The sequence below is a fragment of the Gopherus evgoodei genome, chromosome 1 (assembly GCF_007399415.2).
Source record: "Gopherus evgoodei ecotype Sinaloan lineage chromosome 1, rGopEvg1_v1.p, whole genome shotgun sequence".
NCBI classification, from domain to species: Eukaryota; Metazoa; Chordata; order Testudines; family Testudinidae; genus Gopherus; species Gopherus evgoodei.
Window position 1 is genome coordinate 65,711,866 of NC_044322.1, and position 20,901 is coordinate 65,732,766.

Below are 20,901 nucleotides of genomic sequence, written 5' to 3' on the forward strand. Positions count from 1 at the left end.
CCAGGTAAATTCACTGTTGCCTTTTCTCAAACATGAAGTGAGGAGAATAAATGGCAATAAGAACAGCCTTCCAGCATGCTCAGACAAAAACAACCCCAGGAGTGCTTTCGTAGGAACATAAAATATAGAACACAATTTTGCTGAATCATAAAAAATAAAAAGGTACCTTATTCCAGGATGTTAACTGAGGTTTGCCTGTCACAGAGCTCTGAAAAAAAGCAACCATATAGTTTCTTTTGAAGAGTAATAATTGTTTACTTAATCTCCCTGATCTATGGGCAGTAAAAGGTGTCCTTATCAGAGGCAGATGTTCTGCACTAGTAGCAGCATACGGGGGAGGTATGGAGTGCTGTAGTTGAGAGGGAGAACTCCTCCTTTCTGGCAAAGGCAGCCATTCAATGCCTACACACAGGGCTGAAACTGGACTGAGTTGGCCAGGCATTTTTGCTCTTACAGTTCTTATAGCAAAACACCTCTCTGCTTTCATAAGGCCACAGTGTGAGGAAAAGTCTATGAAGCAGAAAAGGCTATCCTTGGCCTTGAAAATGCCTCAGCAAAGTAAAGATCAGAAGGGGCAGTAATCGTATATGGAAGAGGTGAACACTGAGCTTCTTTTCCTTAAAAAAAACAAAAACAAAAAAAGCTAACTCTGAACACCAGCAAAGCAAAAGTTCTTCACCAACCAACTCCCAGTCAATCATCAGACCCAGCAGGGAAGATCTATATTGACAAAGAAGTGAAAAATGTATAATACTTGGCCTATCTTGGCAGCCATAGATACTGAGATTCAACACAGAACCCACTGAGCCAGCCTTGCCTTTGACAGACTGTATTGTCAGGTGTTCAACAATTGCATCAGAATACACACTAGACTTTTAGTTTATAAAACGGCAATAACCCTAACTCTCTTCTATGGTTGTGAGACTTGGGTGACCTACCGAAAACACCTGAAAAACCTTGAACGGTTTATTTGAAAAATCAGGAAGTCCAAGGACTTTGTGCAAGTTCACTTGATAGCAGAACAAAATGGGCTGTATTCCAAAATAGACATAGCCAAGACCTATCCCACTCATTTAAAAGTCTCATACTGCCCCCAAGTCTTCAGATCAGGGGAAAACTCCACAGTTGGGTATGAAAGAGAAGCAACTGGAATTATCATAGTACATAGATGAAATCAAATAGAGCACTATTCTCATAACTGGAATATCAGAAAACTAGATTTGAGCACCATAATAATAGACTTTTAAGCTGCCTTACTTCAGAAGGAAGACAGTGGTATTGCTATTTTGGATAAATGGATCCAAAGTTATTTCTAAAATTACATAGATATAAAGCTCAACTAGAGTTGAGCATACATTTCAGATCCCAAGAAATCAATCATCATAACCCGGCAGTTTCAAAAGTGTCAGATTTGTAACAGAAATTGAATTCTGATATCAAGAAAAAAATAAAAAAAAAAAGAAACTTATACTACCTACGTGATCTGGACACTGACCATATTAAAGGTTGATGAGATCAACTTATTTGTGGTTTAAATTCCTTTTTCTAAATACATCTGCCTCACTTTATATAAACTTTCTCTTTCAACTGAAAGAGATCTTTAGCAAGTTAGCTCCTTTCATGGTCTGATTACATAAGAGCATAAATGTGCTTGTAGTTGTTGCCCATTAGATTCTCTGCATGTTTATAAAAGAGAAGTAATTATACTGTTAGTTCAGATCCCTCATAACTAGACTAAGACACGACCAGAGGTATACATACAGTATTAAATGATGGACAATCTAAACTTTAAGTGAAAATATTGATATATTAGATAAGCAGATTTTGTGTTTGTTTGAACATTGCAGATGAACAATCTGAAACCTTCTTTTCGTTTATGTAGAATACTTTGTTGCAGAATCAGTCAGCCACAATGAGTTAAAAAGAAAAACAAGAAAAAACAAACCAAAAAACCCTCAAAACCTGAGCTGAAAATACAAACAGTGGAAACAAGGATAATTTGCTCAGCATGAGTACAAAAGAATAACATAAGCATCTAGGGACAAAATCTGAAAGTCAAAGGTACAAAATGAATTACAAATAACAAGGAACATAAAAGGCAATAAGAGGAGAAAGTAAGACATAAGAAAAAGACAAAGGAAAGTATAGGTCCATTACTTAATAGGGAAGGAGAGCAAATAATGGATGACAAAGGAAGGCTGAAGAGCATAATACCTTTTTACTTAAGTCTTTACTAAAAAGGTTAATTGTAATCAGATACTTTAACACAATTAATATTAGCAACAAGGGAGAAGGATCTCAGATCAAAATAATGAAATAACTGGTTACAGAATATTTAGATAAATTAGATGTTTTTAAGCTGGCAGGACATGATGAAAGTCACCCTTCAGTATTTAAGGAACTAGCCAAAGCAAACTTTGAACCATTAGCAATTACCTTTGATAACTCATGGAGGATGAGTGAAGTCTCATAGGACTATAGAAGAGCATACATAGTACCTATCTTTAACAAGTCAAAAAAGGAGATTCTGGAGAATAATCAATTAACTATCCTACTTTTGATACCCAAAGAGAGTACAAATTATTAAGAACAGCCCAGCTGGGTAAGACCAATGGTCCATCTAGCCCAGCATCTGGTCTTCCAAAAGTGGCTAGGATCAGATGCTTCAGAAAGCCCCAGTGCTCCCTGCAGGCAGAAGCCCTGAGCCCATGGAATACCTTCTCTGTTCTCCTGATATCATTCTTCCCTTGTCTGCTCTGGAAAGGAGGAAGAATCTCAGGGTCTGTTCAATAGCAGACTCCATAAAAGAAATGAAAGAATGGATCTATGCACTGAACTGGGAAGGAAGGAAGGAAGAGTAGAGAACCCAGCACTGTCTCCAGGTCCAATCTCCCTTTCTGCTTGCCTGCCTTCCTCCCTAGTAGCACTGTTCCTATTCTTACAAAGGTTACTCACCATATTCCAGCCATCCATTTGGGGGGACGGGGAGGATAGCTCAGTGGTTTGAGTATTGGCCTGCTAAACCAAGGGTTCCGAGTTCAATCCTTGAGGTGCCACTTAGGGATCTGGGGCAAAAAATCAGTACTTGGTCCTGCTACTGAAGGCAGGGGGCTGGTCTCAATGACCTTTCAGGGTCCCTTCCGGTTTTACGAGATAGGTATATCTCCATATATTATCTATTGCTAAATACCAGTGATGCCCTCCTCACCAAAACTTTTATTCTCCACTAGTCCTTTTCACAAAGTCAACACTTCATATCCTGGTATATGCTCAAACTCTGGCATTTAGTAGGAAACAAAAGTGTTCCAGCTGACTGGAATGCTTCAGAGGCCACTTGTTTTGCACCTAATCATATAACTAAGGTGACTTGCAAAAAGTCACAAATCAAAATTAATTTTAAAACTAGTACTACATAAAAGGCCTTGAGAATTAAGATCAATGATCTCCAAATACGGGTCTCTACTTTGCCCACCTTTTTTCCATCATGACACAGATGAGCACCCTTTACCCTTCCATATACCTTCTACTGTGTGTCTGAAAAATGATGTGACTCACCCATCCCCCCTGGATTTGCAAAGGTGAGCAAAAGTTGTACTATGAGAAAATATGCTGTAAAACATATGCCCAAAACCAGTTAGGTTAGTGTGGTGATGCAAAAGGGTTTTTTGCCCATACATGGTGGATTGACAACAGAAAGTTGTGTGGAAATCTTAAGTTTTAAAAAACAAAAAACACATTTTGTCACATTACAGAATGACTTTTGCCATGAAAATTCCAAAATAGCTATAGAGTTGACATATTTTAGACATCTGTGAAAATTCCACCACAGAAATGGCCATTGTAAATGATTTTGCTGTAGAAAAGTTATATGATTAATAATTCCTTTATTTCAACGAGGACATAAAGAACAATAAAACAAATAGTTATGGAACTACAGATATGTCAGTTGATATTTATCTAGAAAGTACCATCACTTTTCTCCCTCAGCTTCAGCCTCTGGTTATAATTAGGAAGAATAATAACGTGACAACACTTCAACACTGGTTACTAATGTAAGACAAGCGAAAAATAGCAGCAATGGGCTGGTACTCACCACAATTCCAAACTGCTCTGGTTCAGACAAATTATTATATTCACTCTTGAATTTGGACAGTGTATTCAGCTGCTCTTGTTCAGGAAGATGTTTTATTAAATTCTAACAAAAAAAGATCGAATTATGAACATTAGCAATCTCAAATCTTGCATTGCCTGTATATCCAACCACAGATTTTCATGCAGGATTACTACTGATATAGTGGCAAACTGTAAAATCAAATGTGAAGACAAGGTCCCTGTCCCAAGTCCTTACAATGTATATTCAGAGTACATTGAGGAATGTGATTAAGAATGCACAGAAAAAGTGATTACCTGGTGATGGTTAGCACACCTCTTGTATATATATATATTTTATTCTTTTTTGAACAACACTTTGAAGGAACAAACACAGTTGATAAAATACACTTCCTGTGCATGCCTAGGTAGAATGCATGCTGGATGAGGAAGGATAGGAATTTCAGATGTAGGGTATCCAGTGAGTTAATACACTGATTATTCACTTCTGGAAAAGAGAGTGCTAATGGTGTTGTGGTCATAAACGAAAGTGAGCTGCACTTCCTTATCCTTGCCCCTATTTTTGTAATTCAAAACCACCACAGAATGATGCAAAATTTGGCATGACTACGAGTTGCAGATCAGCAATGACCTGAGACAGAAACAGGGCTCAAACTGGACTGTTATACAGTAGGACAGCATATCAGCACCTCTCTCATTGTTCTACAGAAGTACAGCTGCTATTTTTTATTAAAGAAAAGAATAAGTCTTAATAGATAAAGATTGTGAAAACATTCTTGAAAGCATGAACCAAGTGCAAATGAATGCAGTGATGTCTTCCTATCTTTGCAGAGCAGGTAAAACAATAGCTGTAAGAGGTATGAACTGTATTCATCTCAGTAACTCAGGCCATGTCCACACTTTACAAGTAGATTGGCACTGCTGCAATTGATGCAGATGGTGTTGATTTAGTGGGTCTGGTGAAGACATGCTAAATCGATGAGAACTCTCCCATCAATTTGTGTACTCCACCTCCCCGAAAAGAGTAAAGGAAGGCAGCAGGAGAGCATCTCCCATTGACCCAGCACAGAGTAAACATTACGGTAAGTTTATCTAGCTACATCAACTTCAGTTTATTATTTATCTAACTGAAGTAGCATAACTTAGATTGACTTATAGTGGTAGTGTAGACCAGCCCTCATATAACCAAAAAGTTTACATGTCAATACTATTAAGTGGTTCACTGCATGGAAGGAAAAGTATCATATAAGGACAATATACAGTCTTCTGTAAGTGTTAGTCATTTTGATAACATAACAGGCTTGAGAGAATACCTCCTACAACACATCAAGAAGTAGCCAAGATCAAGGTGCAGAGCATGACATCTAAGTCCCACTGAGGGGAAGCAAAGTCCAAAGAACTCAGCAGAGCCCATGGATTTATTCAAACTCCAGTGAGGGGAAAAGTAAGTCCCAAATTGCTAAGTGAAGCCAAGGGAGCATAAATTGTTTGAACCTCTCAACAGTCTACTGAGTGATATCTCATTTTGCCATTTCAAGTTTATTTTGTGGACACAGCTTGCAATAGTAATCCTCCTTTTTTCTTCCTCCCTTTATGACACCTGAACAGGAACTGCAGTGATTTATACGTCAGGGCACTGATATGTGTGGGAAGTTAACTCATCACCCTGCCAATATTATGTATGACTCATAATCTTACACTTCAGTGAACACAAAGTTAATTCAAGTTTAAAAATTACAAAACTGTCTTTAAATAGAACAGAACTGTAATTAATACTTAGTCTTTTCTCCTGAATCTTTTAAATATTTTTACCATTCATATTGGCACCCAGTCTATTTCTGCAAATTAACACTGTCATTTAAAAGATTAACCTGTTTAATGTTCTATATAGATATTTTATAAATGGCCCAGGCACGCAGGTGCTAAATCTTTCTTTTCTGGATGGCTCACTGAATATTTGAACCCAAGATCTCTGACCCACTAACCAAAGACCATCCCAAAAGACCAATGCTTTTGAATGCAAATGTTCCAAATACCAGCTAACTTATGTTTCAGGTCAGTAGTGACCGACAATAATTATGATTTGATGGCTATTTTGTGCAGTAACTGAGGTTCTTTGAGATGAGTGTCCTTACGGATGCACCGGCCCCCTTGCACCTGGGATCAGCAGTGCCTGTCAGACCACACATGCGCATCTCCCGCTTCCTGCTTGGGATATACATATTACATATAGCGCTGTGCGGTCCGATCACCCCTAGTTACTTCTCTGCTGCAGAGTGTATATATCTGGCTCTAAAGCAGTGGGGAGAAGGGCCGGTAGTGGAGAAACCATGGGGGCTCATCTCGAAGAACCTCAGTTTACTGCACAGGGTGAGTAACCTTCTCTTCTTCGAGTGATGTCCCTATCAGTGCTCTACTTGTAGGTGACTAGAAAGCATGCCTCTAATTGGAAGACTGGGGCTTCGAAGCGCACATGCTGCTGCTGATAGGACAGCATGTCCTAGGAGTGTGTCCGCTGTGGTGTCATACATAATAGCGTAGTGACAGCCAAAAGAGTCTCTTGATGCCCATGTGGCCGCTTAGCAAATGTCAGCATTGGGGACGTTATTAAGAAAAGCTACTGAGGTGGCTAAGGAGCGTGTGGAATGTGCTCTCATATTAGCAGGAGGTTGTTTGTTGTGCAGTTCATAAGACAAATGCTGACACTGAGAGATCCACTTGGAAAGGTATTGTTTAGAGATGGTTGTGCCTAGGGATTTTTCAGCGGCTGAGAGGAATAACCGTGCAGATTTTCTGAAAGGTTTTGTCCTGTCCAAGTAGAACACTAATGCTTGTTTCCTGTCTAGGGTGTGTAGAGCTGCCTCTTGTTGGTTACTCTGAGGCTTTGAGAAGAGGTAACGAAGGTGTATTAATTGATTGAAATAGAACGATGATGGAACTTAGGCTACGTCCAGACTACCTGCCGTATCGGCGGGTTAAAATCGATTGCTCGGGGATCGATATATTGCGTCTCATCTAGACGTGATATATCGATCCCCGAGCGCGCTTATATCGATTCTGGAACTCCATCAACCCCAACGGAGTTCCGGAATTGACAGGGAGAGCCGCGAACATCGATCCCGCGCGGTGTGGACGGGTGAGTAATCCGATCTTAGATATTTGACTTCAGCTACGTTATTCACGTAGCTGAAGTTGCGTATCTAAGATCGATTCCCCCCCCCCCCCGTAGTGTGGACCAGCCCTTAGGGTAAAAATCTTGGATGTGGACGTAATATAACTTTGTCTTTATACAACTGCATATGGTAGATAAACTATAAAGGCTGCAATCTCACTGATTCATCGGGCAGAAGTGATGGTGACAAGAAATGCCATTTTAATTGGTAAATGCACTGTGACAAAGTTCCTCCTCTACCTTGGTGGGTCCTGCACTTATTGGCAGATTTGCTCACCTCAGTGATCTTCCCCACAGTCTGGATCAACTCCTCCTGTGTCTGATCAGGAGTTGGGAGGTTTGGGGGGAACCCGGGCCCGCCCTCTACTCCGGGTTCCAGCCCAGGGCCCTGTGGATTGCAGCGGTCTATAATTCCTCCTGTAATAGCTGCATGACAGCTACAACTCCCTGGGCTACTTCCCCATGGCCTCCTCCAAATACCTTCTTTATCCTCACCACAGGACCTTCCTCCTGGTGTCTGATAACGCTTGTACTCCTTAGTCCTCCAGCAGCACACACACTCATTCTCAGCTCCTTGTGCCTCTTGCTCCCAGCTCCTCACACGCACTTCCTCTCCTCTGGCTCCTCCTCACTGGAGTGAGCTCCTTTTTAAACCCAGGTGCCCTGCTTAGCCTGCCTTGATTGGTTTCAGGTGATCTAATCAGTCTGTCTGCCTTAATTGGTTCTAGCAGGTTCCTGATTACTCTAGTGCAGCCCCTGCTCTGGTCACTCAGGGAACAGAAAACTACTCATCCAGTGACCAGTATATTTGCCCTCTACCAGACTCCTGTACCCCACTGGTCTGGGTCTGTCACAGCACATAAAGCAGGGTGCCATTGTTTCAAATGGGGGTCTAGTAAGAGAATGCAGCCAAGATGCCAGGCCAGGGTTAGGTCTTGTATGTGGGGATAAAGATTCTGGATACCCTTCAGAAAACATTTCGTGAGTGAGTGGGTGAATATGAAATGGCCATCTATGTGAGAGTGAAAAGTAGCGATTGCCACTAAATGTATCTGAATGGAGCTGATAATCATGATTGTTTAAGGTATATCATGTAGTCATGGATAAGTGGTAGCAGAGCGCATACTGCATTGACCTGATGGGAGGCCCACCAGCATGGAAATCTAGTCCATGCACCTAGTCGTGTTGCGCCTACTATTTAAAAGTATGTTTGACAGCATCCTAATAGGTTATTTCAGAATCCCAGAACAACAAAGGAGCCAGGCTTTGAGGAGGAGCATCTGTGGATTGGGATTAGGGAGACATCAGTTGTCAGGATCATGACTGGTGGAGACTGCATCTTGTGAAAGGAGCCACAGCATTGCATGGAGAGAGATTGGGCAGCATACCATCATGTGAAGGAGTAAGTACACCAGACCTATCGTGGCCATGTTGGAGCTTTAAGGATGACAAGAGCTCAGTTCTCCTGTATCTTGCGAAGTCCTCGGAATAGGAGGGGAAAAGAGGAAGGGCATAGAGGACTGGCGCATCCCATGTGATGAGGAACGCATATCTCAGTGATCCACATCCCAGTCCTGCTCTGGAACAGAATTGAGGACAGAGGGAGTTTTGTAATGTGACAAAAAGATCTATGGTGGGGCAGGCCGAGCAGTTGAAGATGAACTGAAGGAGTCTCATATCTAGTTCCCACTCATGATCGTGGAAGAATCTCCTCCTCAGCATGTCCACTTAGTGGTGTTCTGGTGTCCAGAAAGGTATGCAGTTTGAATGGTATTGTTGTGCTGGATTTACCAGTTCCATAAATTCAGTTCGTCCTAGCATAATGAGTGGGATCTCCTTCTGCCTTGCCTGTTAAAGTAAAACATGCAGGCGATATTGTGGGTCATGACTCTGATTGTACGATGTTTGAGTAGAGGGAGAAAATGTTGGTAGGCATTGCAGACCACTCGTAGTTCTAGAAAGTTGATATGCAGGGTGGATTTGAGTAACAACCATCTGCCCTGCACTGTGTGATTGTGAAGATGTGCTCCCCAGCTGAGGCATAGGTTGTTATGATCATGATTGTTGGTGGTTGGAAGAAAGGAACTCTGACACAGACATTCTTGGGCTTTGCCCACCGAAGTACTGAGTGCTTGAATCTCATCGGCATGGATAACAATTTCTGGAGGCTGTGTTTATGGGGAAGATATACTGTATGAAACCATGCCTGAAGACATCACATGTGTACTCTTCCATGTCTCACCATAAAAGTGGCTGGTGCCATGTGGCCTAAAAGTTGGAGGCACATTCTAGCAGAGATATGGAGGCAAACCAATATGGTGAATACAAGATCCACTATAACTGAGAATCTGTGAGGTGGTAGGAAGGCTCTGGCTTACATGGTATCCAATTACATATCGATGAATTCCAGGTGTTGTACTGGCATTAAAGTGGACTTTTCTAGGTTTATGAGGAGGACTAGTTTTGTAAAAAGGTCCTTTGTTATACAAACAGCTCAAAGAACGTTGGTCTCGGACTGGGCTTTGAGGAGACAGTCATCCAAATATGTAAAGATGACACTTTGTTTTCTTAGGTAGGCAGTGATTACTGTAATGACCTTGGAGAACACCCAAGAGGCCTCTGACAGTACGAAAGGCAATACACCTTGTACTGGTAGTAGTTGTCGCCTACAACGAATCAGAGAAATCGCCTGTGGGCAGGGTGTACTGTAATATGAAAGTATAAGTATTGGCAGTCAAGGGCCAAGAACCAATCCCCCTGTTCAAGTGCTTGGATAATAGTGGAAAGAGTAACCATCTCAAAGAGTTGCAGTTTGATTCATTTGTTTAAATTGTGAAGGTCCAGGATTGGTCACCAGCCTCTGGATTTCTTCTAGATCAGAAGATAATGGGAGCAGAAACCTTGTCCCCTGTGTTTGAAAGGGACTGGTTCTATGGCTCTCAGTTGCAGAAGATGATTTATTTCTCACCATAGAATGAGTTTGTTAGAGGAATTCCTGAAGGGGTACAGGGCAGGGTGGAGTGTGGCAGGGCAGGATAGATAGTAAGGAGATGGAGTACTCTTCCTTGAATATCTCTAGAACTCACTCATCCAAGGCGATTTATCTCCATGATTGGAATAACTGAGCCAGCTGGTCACCAAGCTGGTGGGGATGTTAAAAATGGTTGCAATGACTGGAAGAGTGGGAGGCTTCTCTAGGCCTCAACCACACCTTCAAAATTATTGTTTTGGTGGAGGGGTGCATAAGAGATATCCTCATGAAGAGTGGACAGTCTATGTTTTGAAGGACGTCTTTGTTTTAGGCACTGGATGGCATATTGTCATTGAGTATTGCGGGAGGAGGTGATACTTCTCCGGGTGTCTCTTCGGCACTGGCATGTAGATGACAAGATCTGGGAGAGTAGAGTGAGTCTTTAATAGAGTGAAGAGAATTGTTCATGTGCTGCAAGAATAGCTTTTAGCCCTCACCAGGCAAGTCTTCTATAGAGGTTTGTACCTCCTTAGGAAAACCAGAGAGGTGGACCTATGATGCACGCCTCATGACCACAGCAGCTGTGATGGAGTATGTGGTGATATCTGCGGAGTCTAGCGAGACTTGTAGGGCTGATGGGGCTATGAGGTATCCCTCCAATATCAGGGTCTGAAATTGCTCACTCTTGGCCTTGGGAAGGTCATGGCAGAGTTCCTCCAACTCGCCGTAGTATAAGTAGTTGCATTTAGCCGTCAGAGCTTCATAGTTCGAAAATCAAAATTAGAGCGTAGCTGATAAATATGCCTTGTGCCCAAATAAGTCTAAGTGTTTCCAGCCTCTGTCTGGATGGCTGGAACAGGAATGGTATGGATGACCTCCCTCTTGAACCACATTGACCACCACAGAATTTGTGGTGGGGTGCAAGAACAGAAATTCTGCATCTTTCGCCAGAACACAGCATTTTTTGTCAGCAAATTTGCAAGTCTGAGGGATGGATGCCAGGGTCTGCCAGAGCAACTTTGCGGGACCAAGAAGAGACTCATTGATTTCTAGTGCGATCTTTAAAGAAGAGGATATGTGCAGGATATCAAGCAGTTTATGCTGCTGGCCCTTAATTTCCTCCAAAGTAATCTGCAGGGAGTCTGCAATCCTGAAGAATAACTCTTGAAAAATATCTGAATTCATCAGCAGTTATATGTGGTGGAGGCATGATACCCTCATCAGGGGAAGAGGTAGAGGAATGTAGTTGGAGGAGCGTCCTCCTCCTGTTTCTCCTCCTCTTCTTCCTCCTCATTTGGTACCAGTGGAGGTTCCATCTCTGGAAGGCAAGAAACTGATAGAGAAGGGAGAGGTGTAGGTCTCCAGCTTTGCTCCACTGGGGGTTTCCCAAATTATGCCCTGAACATGGCCCAAGGGTCCCAATATGGCCAGTATAGAAGGACTAGAAAATGTGGTTGCATCCACAGTGGTCTGTGCTAAGATTGTGAACCAGATGTAGATTGTGCATATTAAGGGTGAGTAGGTGGAATTTGTCTGATAGACAAGGGTGTAATGGAGCCCTCTCCTCCTCATTGCTGGGGAAGGGAGGAAGGGAGGTGTGTTGAGAGTCTGGAGAGGACAGTGGAAGTAGGGCAGAGGCAACTCACGAGTGCCAGATACCAGCACATCTTTAGTATATCTCAAGTCTTGTGGAAGAGGAAAAAGCATCAGCAGTGCTAGCATATGACTCAGTGCTGAAAGTGGGATGTGTTGCCCTGAAGAGTCAGTACATGGAACAAGAGACTTTGACGGCATCAATCACTTTGCCAGCACCAACAACTTGCTCGGTGCCAGTGGCTTCATCAGTGCTGAAAAAGACACCAGTGCCAGCAGTTTTGTCAGTGCCATAACTCCTGAAGTCAGCCTGTCTTGGTCTCCAGAGTTAAGAGATGGAGCTGAGCAAGCAGGTCTGCCCAGTTAGGACTTGATACCATTGCTTTGTGCTGGTACCAGAGGTACATGGACAGGCCCTGGAGCTATGTCCTATCAGATGACACTGAAGAAACTGACCTTGCAGGGGACGCTGTTCTGGCGGGATGTGCCTCAGTGTGAAGAGGGAGCCAGTTTCTTTTCATCTGAGCAAGAAGACAACTTTCTCTTAAAAGGATCCAGGAAATGAGGATTAACTGACTAAATGGCTTAGAGTGATAGCCTCACTGGAGCGATGTCCAGGCCTGTGCCTGATGAAGATCACAGTGATTTCTCCATAAGGAGTTTTAGCCAAATGTCCAGGTCTTTTGTGGCTCTAGCTGTCAGGCTGTGGCAGTGGGAACGCTTTTGTGGGATGTGACCCTCTCCCAGACAGCAAATACACTGCAGGTGAACATCCATTACTGGCAAGGCAGATCCACGAGAGAAACGCCTCTTAAAATTTAAAAGAAAAAAAAATGCACATGGATAAGTTTGTGACTAACTGCAGAAGATAAAAATCAGATACAGAGCCACATGCTCAGATACACCAGAGCAACGAAGATCTGCATGTATTTAAACAAATTTTCATGATTTGCATACATTCAGGTGCAGCACTATCCTAGTGAGCTATTGCAACATTAATATCCTTTTCTTTCTCACACACACAAAATGGGGAATCTGAAAGAGCCAGAAAGATGCAGGGAGCGCAACCAGCAGAGTTCAATGGGCTGAACCCTTAAGACAGGTGGAAAACAGGGGACTGAAGCAATGCCTATTACACATGTTCAAGAAAACAGTTTTCTTCTCATTCAGACAGCAAATAAGAAAAGAAAGCCAATCAGAGGGGATTTCTCCTTAGAAGCCCCGATTATTTTCCCTCAGACCCTTGAAATGTCTGAAAACCTGTAGTCTTTGGGAAAAACAGTTGGCAGGACTGGGAGCAGGGGGTTTTCTATCACCTTGCTACTCATTTCCCACAACCCCGAATAATGGAGGCTGCAAGGAGCTAAGTCAGTTTCTGGTGAAAGCTAGAACCACCCCAAGGCTACTTCAATTTGTGCCAATGGATAACAGCTCCTGAAGGACTGCACTGCTAACCAGAATAGTTGGAGCACATCGCACTATAGCCGCACTCCTACCCAACCTAAAACAGACTTGCTGTGGCTGGGGGAGAGGAGCTCCTCCCTCAGCCCAGCCCAAGCTGCCGCAGCCGAGAACAGGCGCCTCTCTCCCAGCCTCAAACTGCTGCAGCAAGACAGAGCTGGTGGGGGAGTTCTCTCTCCCACCACAGCCCCAGGGCAACCTGCAGCCCAAACCCTTCACCCCTGGCCCCACCACAGAGCCCGCACCCCAACTCTCTGCCCCAGCCCTGAGCCCCCTCTCACACCCTGAACCCCTCATCCCAGCCCCACCTCAGAGTCTTCACCCCTAGCTGGAGCTCTCACTCCCTACCCCCAACCCTCTGCCCCAGCCCTGAGCCCCCTCTCGCACCACAAACCCTTCGACCCCACCCTACCACATGAATTTTGTTATTTGCACCAATATGAAGGTCATTTGTCGCACATCACCTCCATATCGGTGCACATAAAATTCATGATGTGCATGGATGTAAAAAAATAGAGGGAATACTGGCTGTGGACCCTTCTTGGGATTCCTTCCAAGACTTTTTTCCACTCAGATTCCCAAGAACTCAGTTCAACTCCAGACTTCACTACTCACATATTTGTATTTAGCACACAACAATGGTACACTGAGCTAATAACACAAACACAGTCGGGTGGATGTAGGGTACATCATAGTTCCAACGTCATGCAGAAACTCTCATTTTTATATACATGTACACATCTCATTGCACTTACTGTACATGGCATCAAACATTTTAGGATTGATTTGGTTACTTAATAGGAACCAGTCCCTGTATCACATGTTCTTTCCACATGTTGTCCATGTTTGGCTTCTTCTTTACCTCATCTAGACATTCTTAACTTATTTTATCCCTTATTATCTAGTTCATAGTAAATGGTTTCCTGGGTGTTCTCCCTCTGACCTCAGTTTTTAGCCTATTAACCTACAGTAACTCCACACTTAATGTTGTAGTTATGTTCCTGAAAAATGCAACTTTAAGTGAAATGATGTTAAGCGAATCCAATTTCCTCATAAGAATTAATGTAAATGGGGGGGGGGGGTGTTAGGGTTTCAGGGAATTTATTTTTTTCCCAGATAAAAGGCATTATATATATATTTTAAACAATTCTAAACAATTTAATACAGGTATAAGCTTTAAACAATTTTAAAGAAACAATTTAATACTACAATCATCATAGTTGCGTATGAAGCTTGGTTGAGGTGGTAGAGTCAGAGTGGAAGAGGATGGATTGTCTGGCTGCTCCTCTTGCTGTTCTTGCAAGCACAGGCACTGACTTTGCTAGGGGCAGGAGGCTCATCCCCAAGCCCATCCACTCCACCCCTTCCCCCAAGCTCCCACCCTTGACCTGCCTCTTCTCCTTCCCACACCTCCTTCCCCTTTACTTCGCACGCTAAGTCCTTGCTCCTCCCCACTCCTTCCTGCCTCCTAAACTCCGCAAGCCATCTGATTGCTGCGGGGAAGAGGCGAGGGGAGGAGGGGGAAGGCACTGATCTGTGGGGTCTGCCAGCAGGAGAGAGGCGCTGTGGGGAAGGGCGGCCTAGGGAGGCTCCCAGCTGTGGAGACAGCAGGCAGCCAGATGTAATAGTGGAGCTTTGCACAACTTTAAATAAGCATGTTCCCTAATTGATCAGCAACGTAACAACGAAACAACATTAACCAGGACAACTAAGTGAGGAATTACTGTATTTACTTATCTTATTAAGCATCCTGTTTCAAACAGATGATTGGATTTACCTCCCTAATCTTATCTTCCAAAGAACAAGTCCTCCCTGCATGTCAGGCCAGGTCTCAGCTATAACCGTAAGAGCCTTTCAAAGTGACTGGCAGAGGATCCATGGTACTGTGATTTATATCAGGCCTGACACACTCACTACACTCACACAGTTGCGATATGTATCCAAAATACGTCCCATAAGGTTTCCTGTGAACTGGCAACATGCTGGTCATGAATATAATTCTGTGGTGCGTATACAGGTTGTGGAAAAAGAGTTATGTACATGTGCTGGAAATATGTTCTTCAGATGTGTTTTGGAAGGCAAGGGACACAGAAGTATGCCCTAGACACAGGAATGTTGTTTTGCCTATTTGCCTGTGTCTCCAATTCAAATTAAGCAAGGTAAGGCCAAAGACAGTGGAAGTACATTTTTGTATTTAAGGTAAACAAAGTGATTAAACCAACCAGAGACGCATATTAACCAGAAGAGGAGGAAGACAGCATGGCAACTGCACAAGCAAAAGAGAAGAAAAACTTGATATAGGGATACACAAAGGAATACGTCTTAAAGGTTTACAAGACTACAAAAAGAAGGGGAGAAAACTCCCTCATTTTCCATCTCTTACTCCTGGAGGAATTCTGTGCCACTGCACAATGCAGAAGTTGGCTGAAATTAATTATTTTTGCACATAATTTTCTTTCCCCCACAGAAATGGCCTGCAGTGCTGCTGGTCGCCACTAGGTGCCGCTGGACCTGGCAGAGCCCAGCTCTCACACAGAATACACTGCAGGGGTGGGAAGAAAGTAGAGAGGTCCCAATAGCTGCAGTTTCCTGCACACCCTGATGGAAGGAGATGGCAGCACACAGGAAATTCCACACAAGCCTGGCTGGGACCCCGTTTCTTCTTCTGGTTAGTAGTGGGGATGTTGTCTGGGCTGCAGGAGGCCATGGCTGGGCTTTGGGAGGGAGGGGGCTGCCGTCTGGGCTTGGGGGACTGCAGCTGGGCTCTGGGGTGGAGGGAGAACAGTGTCTGGGCTGGGGGCCCCCCACAACTGGATTGGAGAGGAGGGGATTCAGGTGTATTGGCTGTGGGGGCTACAGAGCTGGACTTGGGGTGACGGGTTGTGGATGTCTGGCCCCCCAGCTGGGCTCTGAGGTAAGCAGGTGGGCGAGAAACAGGAACTGAGCTGTCATAGGGGTTTCTTTAACTCTCTACTCCTGGGGGAAAATTTGTGTGTGTCTGTATTGTTACAGACATATTTGCTGATGGGTATTTTGCAATAAATAATCAAAAAAATGAAATAGGCATGAATATGTAGGGTTATTTTGACAAATACATTTGCAGAATTTTAAAATATTGCGTGCAGAATTTTTTATTTTTTTGGCACAGAATTCCCCTTTTGGGGACAAAGGGAACAGTACCTTTTGAGCCTGTGAACAGTGGATCCTCTTGGCTTCAAGGTCAAGAGCTACTGATAGCTTCCTATAAGTAAGAAACTGTTTTAGGCAAAGATATAGATGGCCTGAACTAAGTTTTAGGCACTAGAAAGTGTATCTCTTAAATCTGTGTTCTTTATTAATAAATTTATTCTTGTTTTATTTCAAAGCCTTCTCTCTGCTGTATATTAAAATAAAGTGTGGGACCTCGGCTAAGCTGGTTGGCTGGTGTGTACTGTCTCTTTGGAGGCAGAAAACAACTTCCGTGAGTGCTCAGTGAGACAGACTGGAACATGCACAGAGATGTGTCTCTAGAAAACTCAGCAACTGGTGTTCACTGATTATTACCTGCAAGGCAATGTTAAAGACTGGCAGCCTCTTCAGGAGTTTGCTGCTGAAACAGACAGGCTGGCATGGCAGAGAGCAGGCACATAGTCTAATCTCCAGCAAAGCTCACTCTTGCTGAGGAAGAATGGTAACACAGTGGCTGACAGTTCTGGGCTGCTTTAGGAGAGCACTACAGGAATGCGCTGTCCTTGTTTTTTCCCCTGTGCTTTTTGCATGCTAACTCCTGACAGTATCGCCAGAAGAACTGGTTTCCCTGCTGCCTGCTGCATTTTGATTTCATTGTCCAACAATGAGTTCGATGATACCCTAGACCTCCAGCAGTCCAAAAGAGCAGGAAAGAACATGACACTTTCTCCCTAAGAAAATAAGGCCATAAGTGGGATATTTTTTCCTGCGGTCATCCATGTGGCCTCTTAGGTGTATGACATTCAATAAAGACATGAAAATCTCTACACTTCAGAAGGTGGAAAAAATCACAGGCACAAATACAAAATGAAGAAGAATCAACTAGGCAGCAGAACTACTGAAAAGTATCTGGTGGTTACAGTGTATTGCAAATTGAATCGGACCCCACAATATGATGCCCATTCTACTCGGCACTTGTGAGGCCTCAGCTAGAATACTGTGTCCAGTTCTGGACAGCACAATTTAGCAAAGTAGTGGATAAATTTAAGAGTCCAGAGGAGAGCATTTTGATAAAAGCTTTAGAAAACCTGACTTACAAGGCATAGTTAAACAAGGCATGCTTACTCTTGAGAAAAGATGAACCTGATAAGTCTTCAAATATGGTAGGGGCTGTTATAAAAAAAGGGTAAAGGTCAGTTGTTCTCCAGGACAAAAGTAATCAGCTTAATCTGCAGCAAGGAAGAATTAGGGGGAAAAAAACCTACTGTCTAACTATAATGATAGTTAAGGATTGGTATAGGCTGGGGAATCCACATCACGGGAATTATTTAACCGTTTAGACAAGTACCTGTCAGAGTTGACCTATGTTTACTTCGTCCTGTCTCAGAACAGGGGGCTAGACTAAGAAGGCTGCCTTCACAGACAGGTATGTGAGCAAACAAATAGCCATGGGTTCAAAGGGCAGCCTAGGCAGGCTCTTTATTACTAAGTTTAGGTCCCATATTGGGGTAGGATGTCTGAGCAGGGGGAAAAGCTTAACTTTACCCTCGAGGAATCATACTATTGTTGAGTATGAGAGCACTGAGTATTCCTCTATTTATTGATGGAAGGCTGCTATAGCCACTAGGTAAACTTTGAGCGAACCAAGAGATAGCCCTAATTTCTTGAGAGCCAGTATATCACCGAGAACCATTAGAAGAGTAGTAGATGTCAGGGAAATTTGTTTGGAATTACACCAAACCTGAAACCTAGTATACTTTTGCAGGTAAGTACAATGAGTATCCAATTTCCTACTGTGTAGTAACCACCTTCTGTATGTCCTCAGAGTAGGATCTTTCTATGTGCTGGAACCGTGAAGGAGCCAGGCCTTGAGTGGGACTATCCACAGGTTGGGAAGAAGAACATGTTCTTTGTTCTGTGAGAAGAGGTGTGAAGTGGGTTGCAGATATCAGTGGGCACAATGCCAATTGTGCCAAGTAAGGGTAACACGTTTGTCTCGGCCAGGAGAGAGCAATCAGTACGACATTTCCTCTCTCTCTAATTTTAACAGGACTTCCACTAGTAGAGGGAATGGGGCAAAAACATATAGAAGGTCCTTGTCTCAAAGAAGGAGAGAATCCCCTAAAAAGTGTTGTTCTAGTCCTGTCCTGGAGGAGTAGCATGGACATTTCTTGTTCAGATAAGTGATGAACAGGTCTATAGTTGGTGTCTCCCACCGTCTGAATATGTCACGTGGTACTGGTGAGTTCATCTTCCATTCATGGCTGTGTGGGAACTTGCAGCTGAGACTGTCCGCTATCATGTTTTGTACTCTTGGAAGATAGGCCGCCGATATTGTGACGTTGTGAGAAATGCACTAGTTCTATAACTAGAGTGCTTCTTCACAAGGAGACCAAAATCTGGTGCCTCGCTGGCGATTTATATAGTACATGCATGCTATATTGTCTGCCAAGACTCTTGTGTGTGTTCCTCTGATTACCAGAAGGAAGTTGTTGCAGGTATTCCTAACTGTTCTGAGTTCAAGAAAGTAGATATGAAGAGAGATCTCCACAGATGATCACTTGGCCTGTGTCACAAGCCTGTAGAGATGTGCACTCCAACCTATTAGGGATGTATTGCTGATGTGAAGTAACAATGAGGAAGTTTGCAAGACGGATATCCATGTGCAGTCAGTTGGGTCTTTCTACCTCCAGGCAGTGTTTGACTTAGGTGGGCAGTGATAGAGGTTTGTCTAGTCTGTCTCTGTTCAGCCTGTAGACCAAGGTAAACCACAGCTGGAGCCACCTCATATGAAGTCTGATGTGAGATATCCCAGATGTGTCATATGTCCGAGAAGTTGGAGGATGTGTATGGCTAATATTTGATGGCTGCTTTTTTACTGCCTCTATGAGCATGGCCAAGATGTGGAACCCATGCTGTGGCTAAAGTGCCCTTGCCTGTAATGAGTCAAGATTGTCTCCTATGAACTCTAGGTGATGTACAGGGGCTGAACATTGAATTTTGGACGTTGATTTGTAGGCCCAGCTCTGTGAAGAAGTCTACAGCAGTTTGGGTGACCTGGAAGGCCTCGTTGAAGGAGCAGGCTCTGAGGAGACAATCACCCAGGCAGTAGTAGATCATAATCCCCTGGGAACGTACATGAGCTATCACTATGCAGAGGCCCTTGGGGAATACTCTCTGAGCCAATGAGAGGCCAAAGGGGAGTACTCTGTATTGATAATGGTCCTGGTCCAGGGTAAAACTGAGCAATTATCTGGGGGGAGGTAGGATCAATATATAGAAATAGGCATCCTATATGTCGAAGGCCAAGAACCAATCTCCCTGTTCCAAAGACAATCATTGCTGCTAGTTTGACCATCCTGAATTTTTGATCTTTGACAAATTTGTTCAGTGCTCTGAGGTCTAGTATGATCTCCAACCTCCTCTCTTTTTGGTTATGAGGAAATAACCAGGAGTAAAAACCTTTGTCTCATAGGTGCTAAGGTTCAGACTCTGTGGCTCCTAGACGGACGAGATTATCCATGTCTTGTTGTAATAAATTCTCATGAGAAGAGTCCCTGGAGAGGGATAGGGAAAAGTGAGAAGGGAGGTGAAGAGGATGGAGTACTCTATGTGGATGATTTCCAGAAGCTCTCTCTCAAATGTTATTTGTTCCCAGTTGATGTATAATAAAGCAAGGCAGTACCCAAAAGGATACAATGGGTTGGTGTTCAGGAGAGTGGTCTGTCAGCACCCCAACCAAGATGTCAAAATTGATGTTATAAACTGGATTGTTGTGAAGAGGAAAACTGGAGGTCTGATGGTTTGAGGGTTTGCAAAATCTGGATTTCCCCCTTTGAGGCTCATAACAGAGTTCAGTTGGAAAATGTGTTGTGCATGATTTTATGCTGAGGTTGAGGACTAAATTTTCTTTTTTGTCCAAGTGTATAAATCCCTAATGACTGGAGAGTGATCCTGGAATCTTTGAGCATATGGAGGGACACATCAGTCTCCTTGGCAAACAATTTGGTGCCTTCGAAGGGAAGGTCCTCCTCTACTGTTATCTGTACTTTCTTATAGAAGACAGATAGCTGCAATCAGCTGGATAGCCCCACCTGTAGAGATGGACTGGGCTGCTGTGTGGGATGCATCAAGCACTGATCGGAGTGCTGTCCTGGACACCAGTCATCCTTCACTAACAATGGCATGAAACATTGTGGCTCTGGTAGCTGATCAGTAAATATGTTAAGCTTGGCGTAACTGATGTAGTCATATTTTGCGGTCAAAATGTGATAGCTTGCAATTCTGATTTGCAGTGTGGTGGATGAAAAGGCCTTTCTCGCAAATAGGTCGAGGTGCTTTCAGTCCCTATCACAGGGGATGGACTTCACATGGTGTTGGTGACCTCGAGAGTTGACCACATCCACAACAATGGAATTATTGGGCG

At 43.5% G+C, this 20,901-nt stretch overlaps 1 protein-coding gene across 1 annotated transcript in view; it reads right to left on the reverse strand.

Annotated features, from left to right (window-relative positions):
- DIAPH3 (diaphanous related formin 3) overlaps nt 1-20,901 on the reverse strand; it is a 553,931-nt gene that overhangs the window by 256,229 nt on the left and 276,801 nt on the right. The window contains exon 20 of the mRNA XM_030566194.1: nt 4,094-4,195. Coding sequence (XP_030422054.1) covers nt 4,094-4,195 — 102 coding nt within the window. The remainder of the gene's footprint in view (nt 1-4,093; nt 4,196-20,901) is intronic.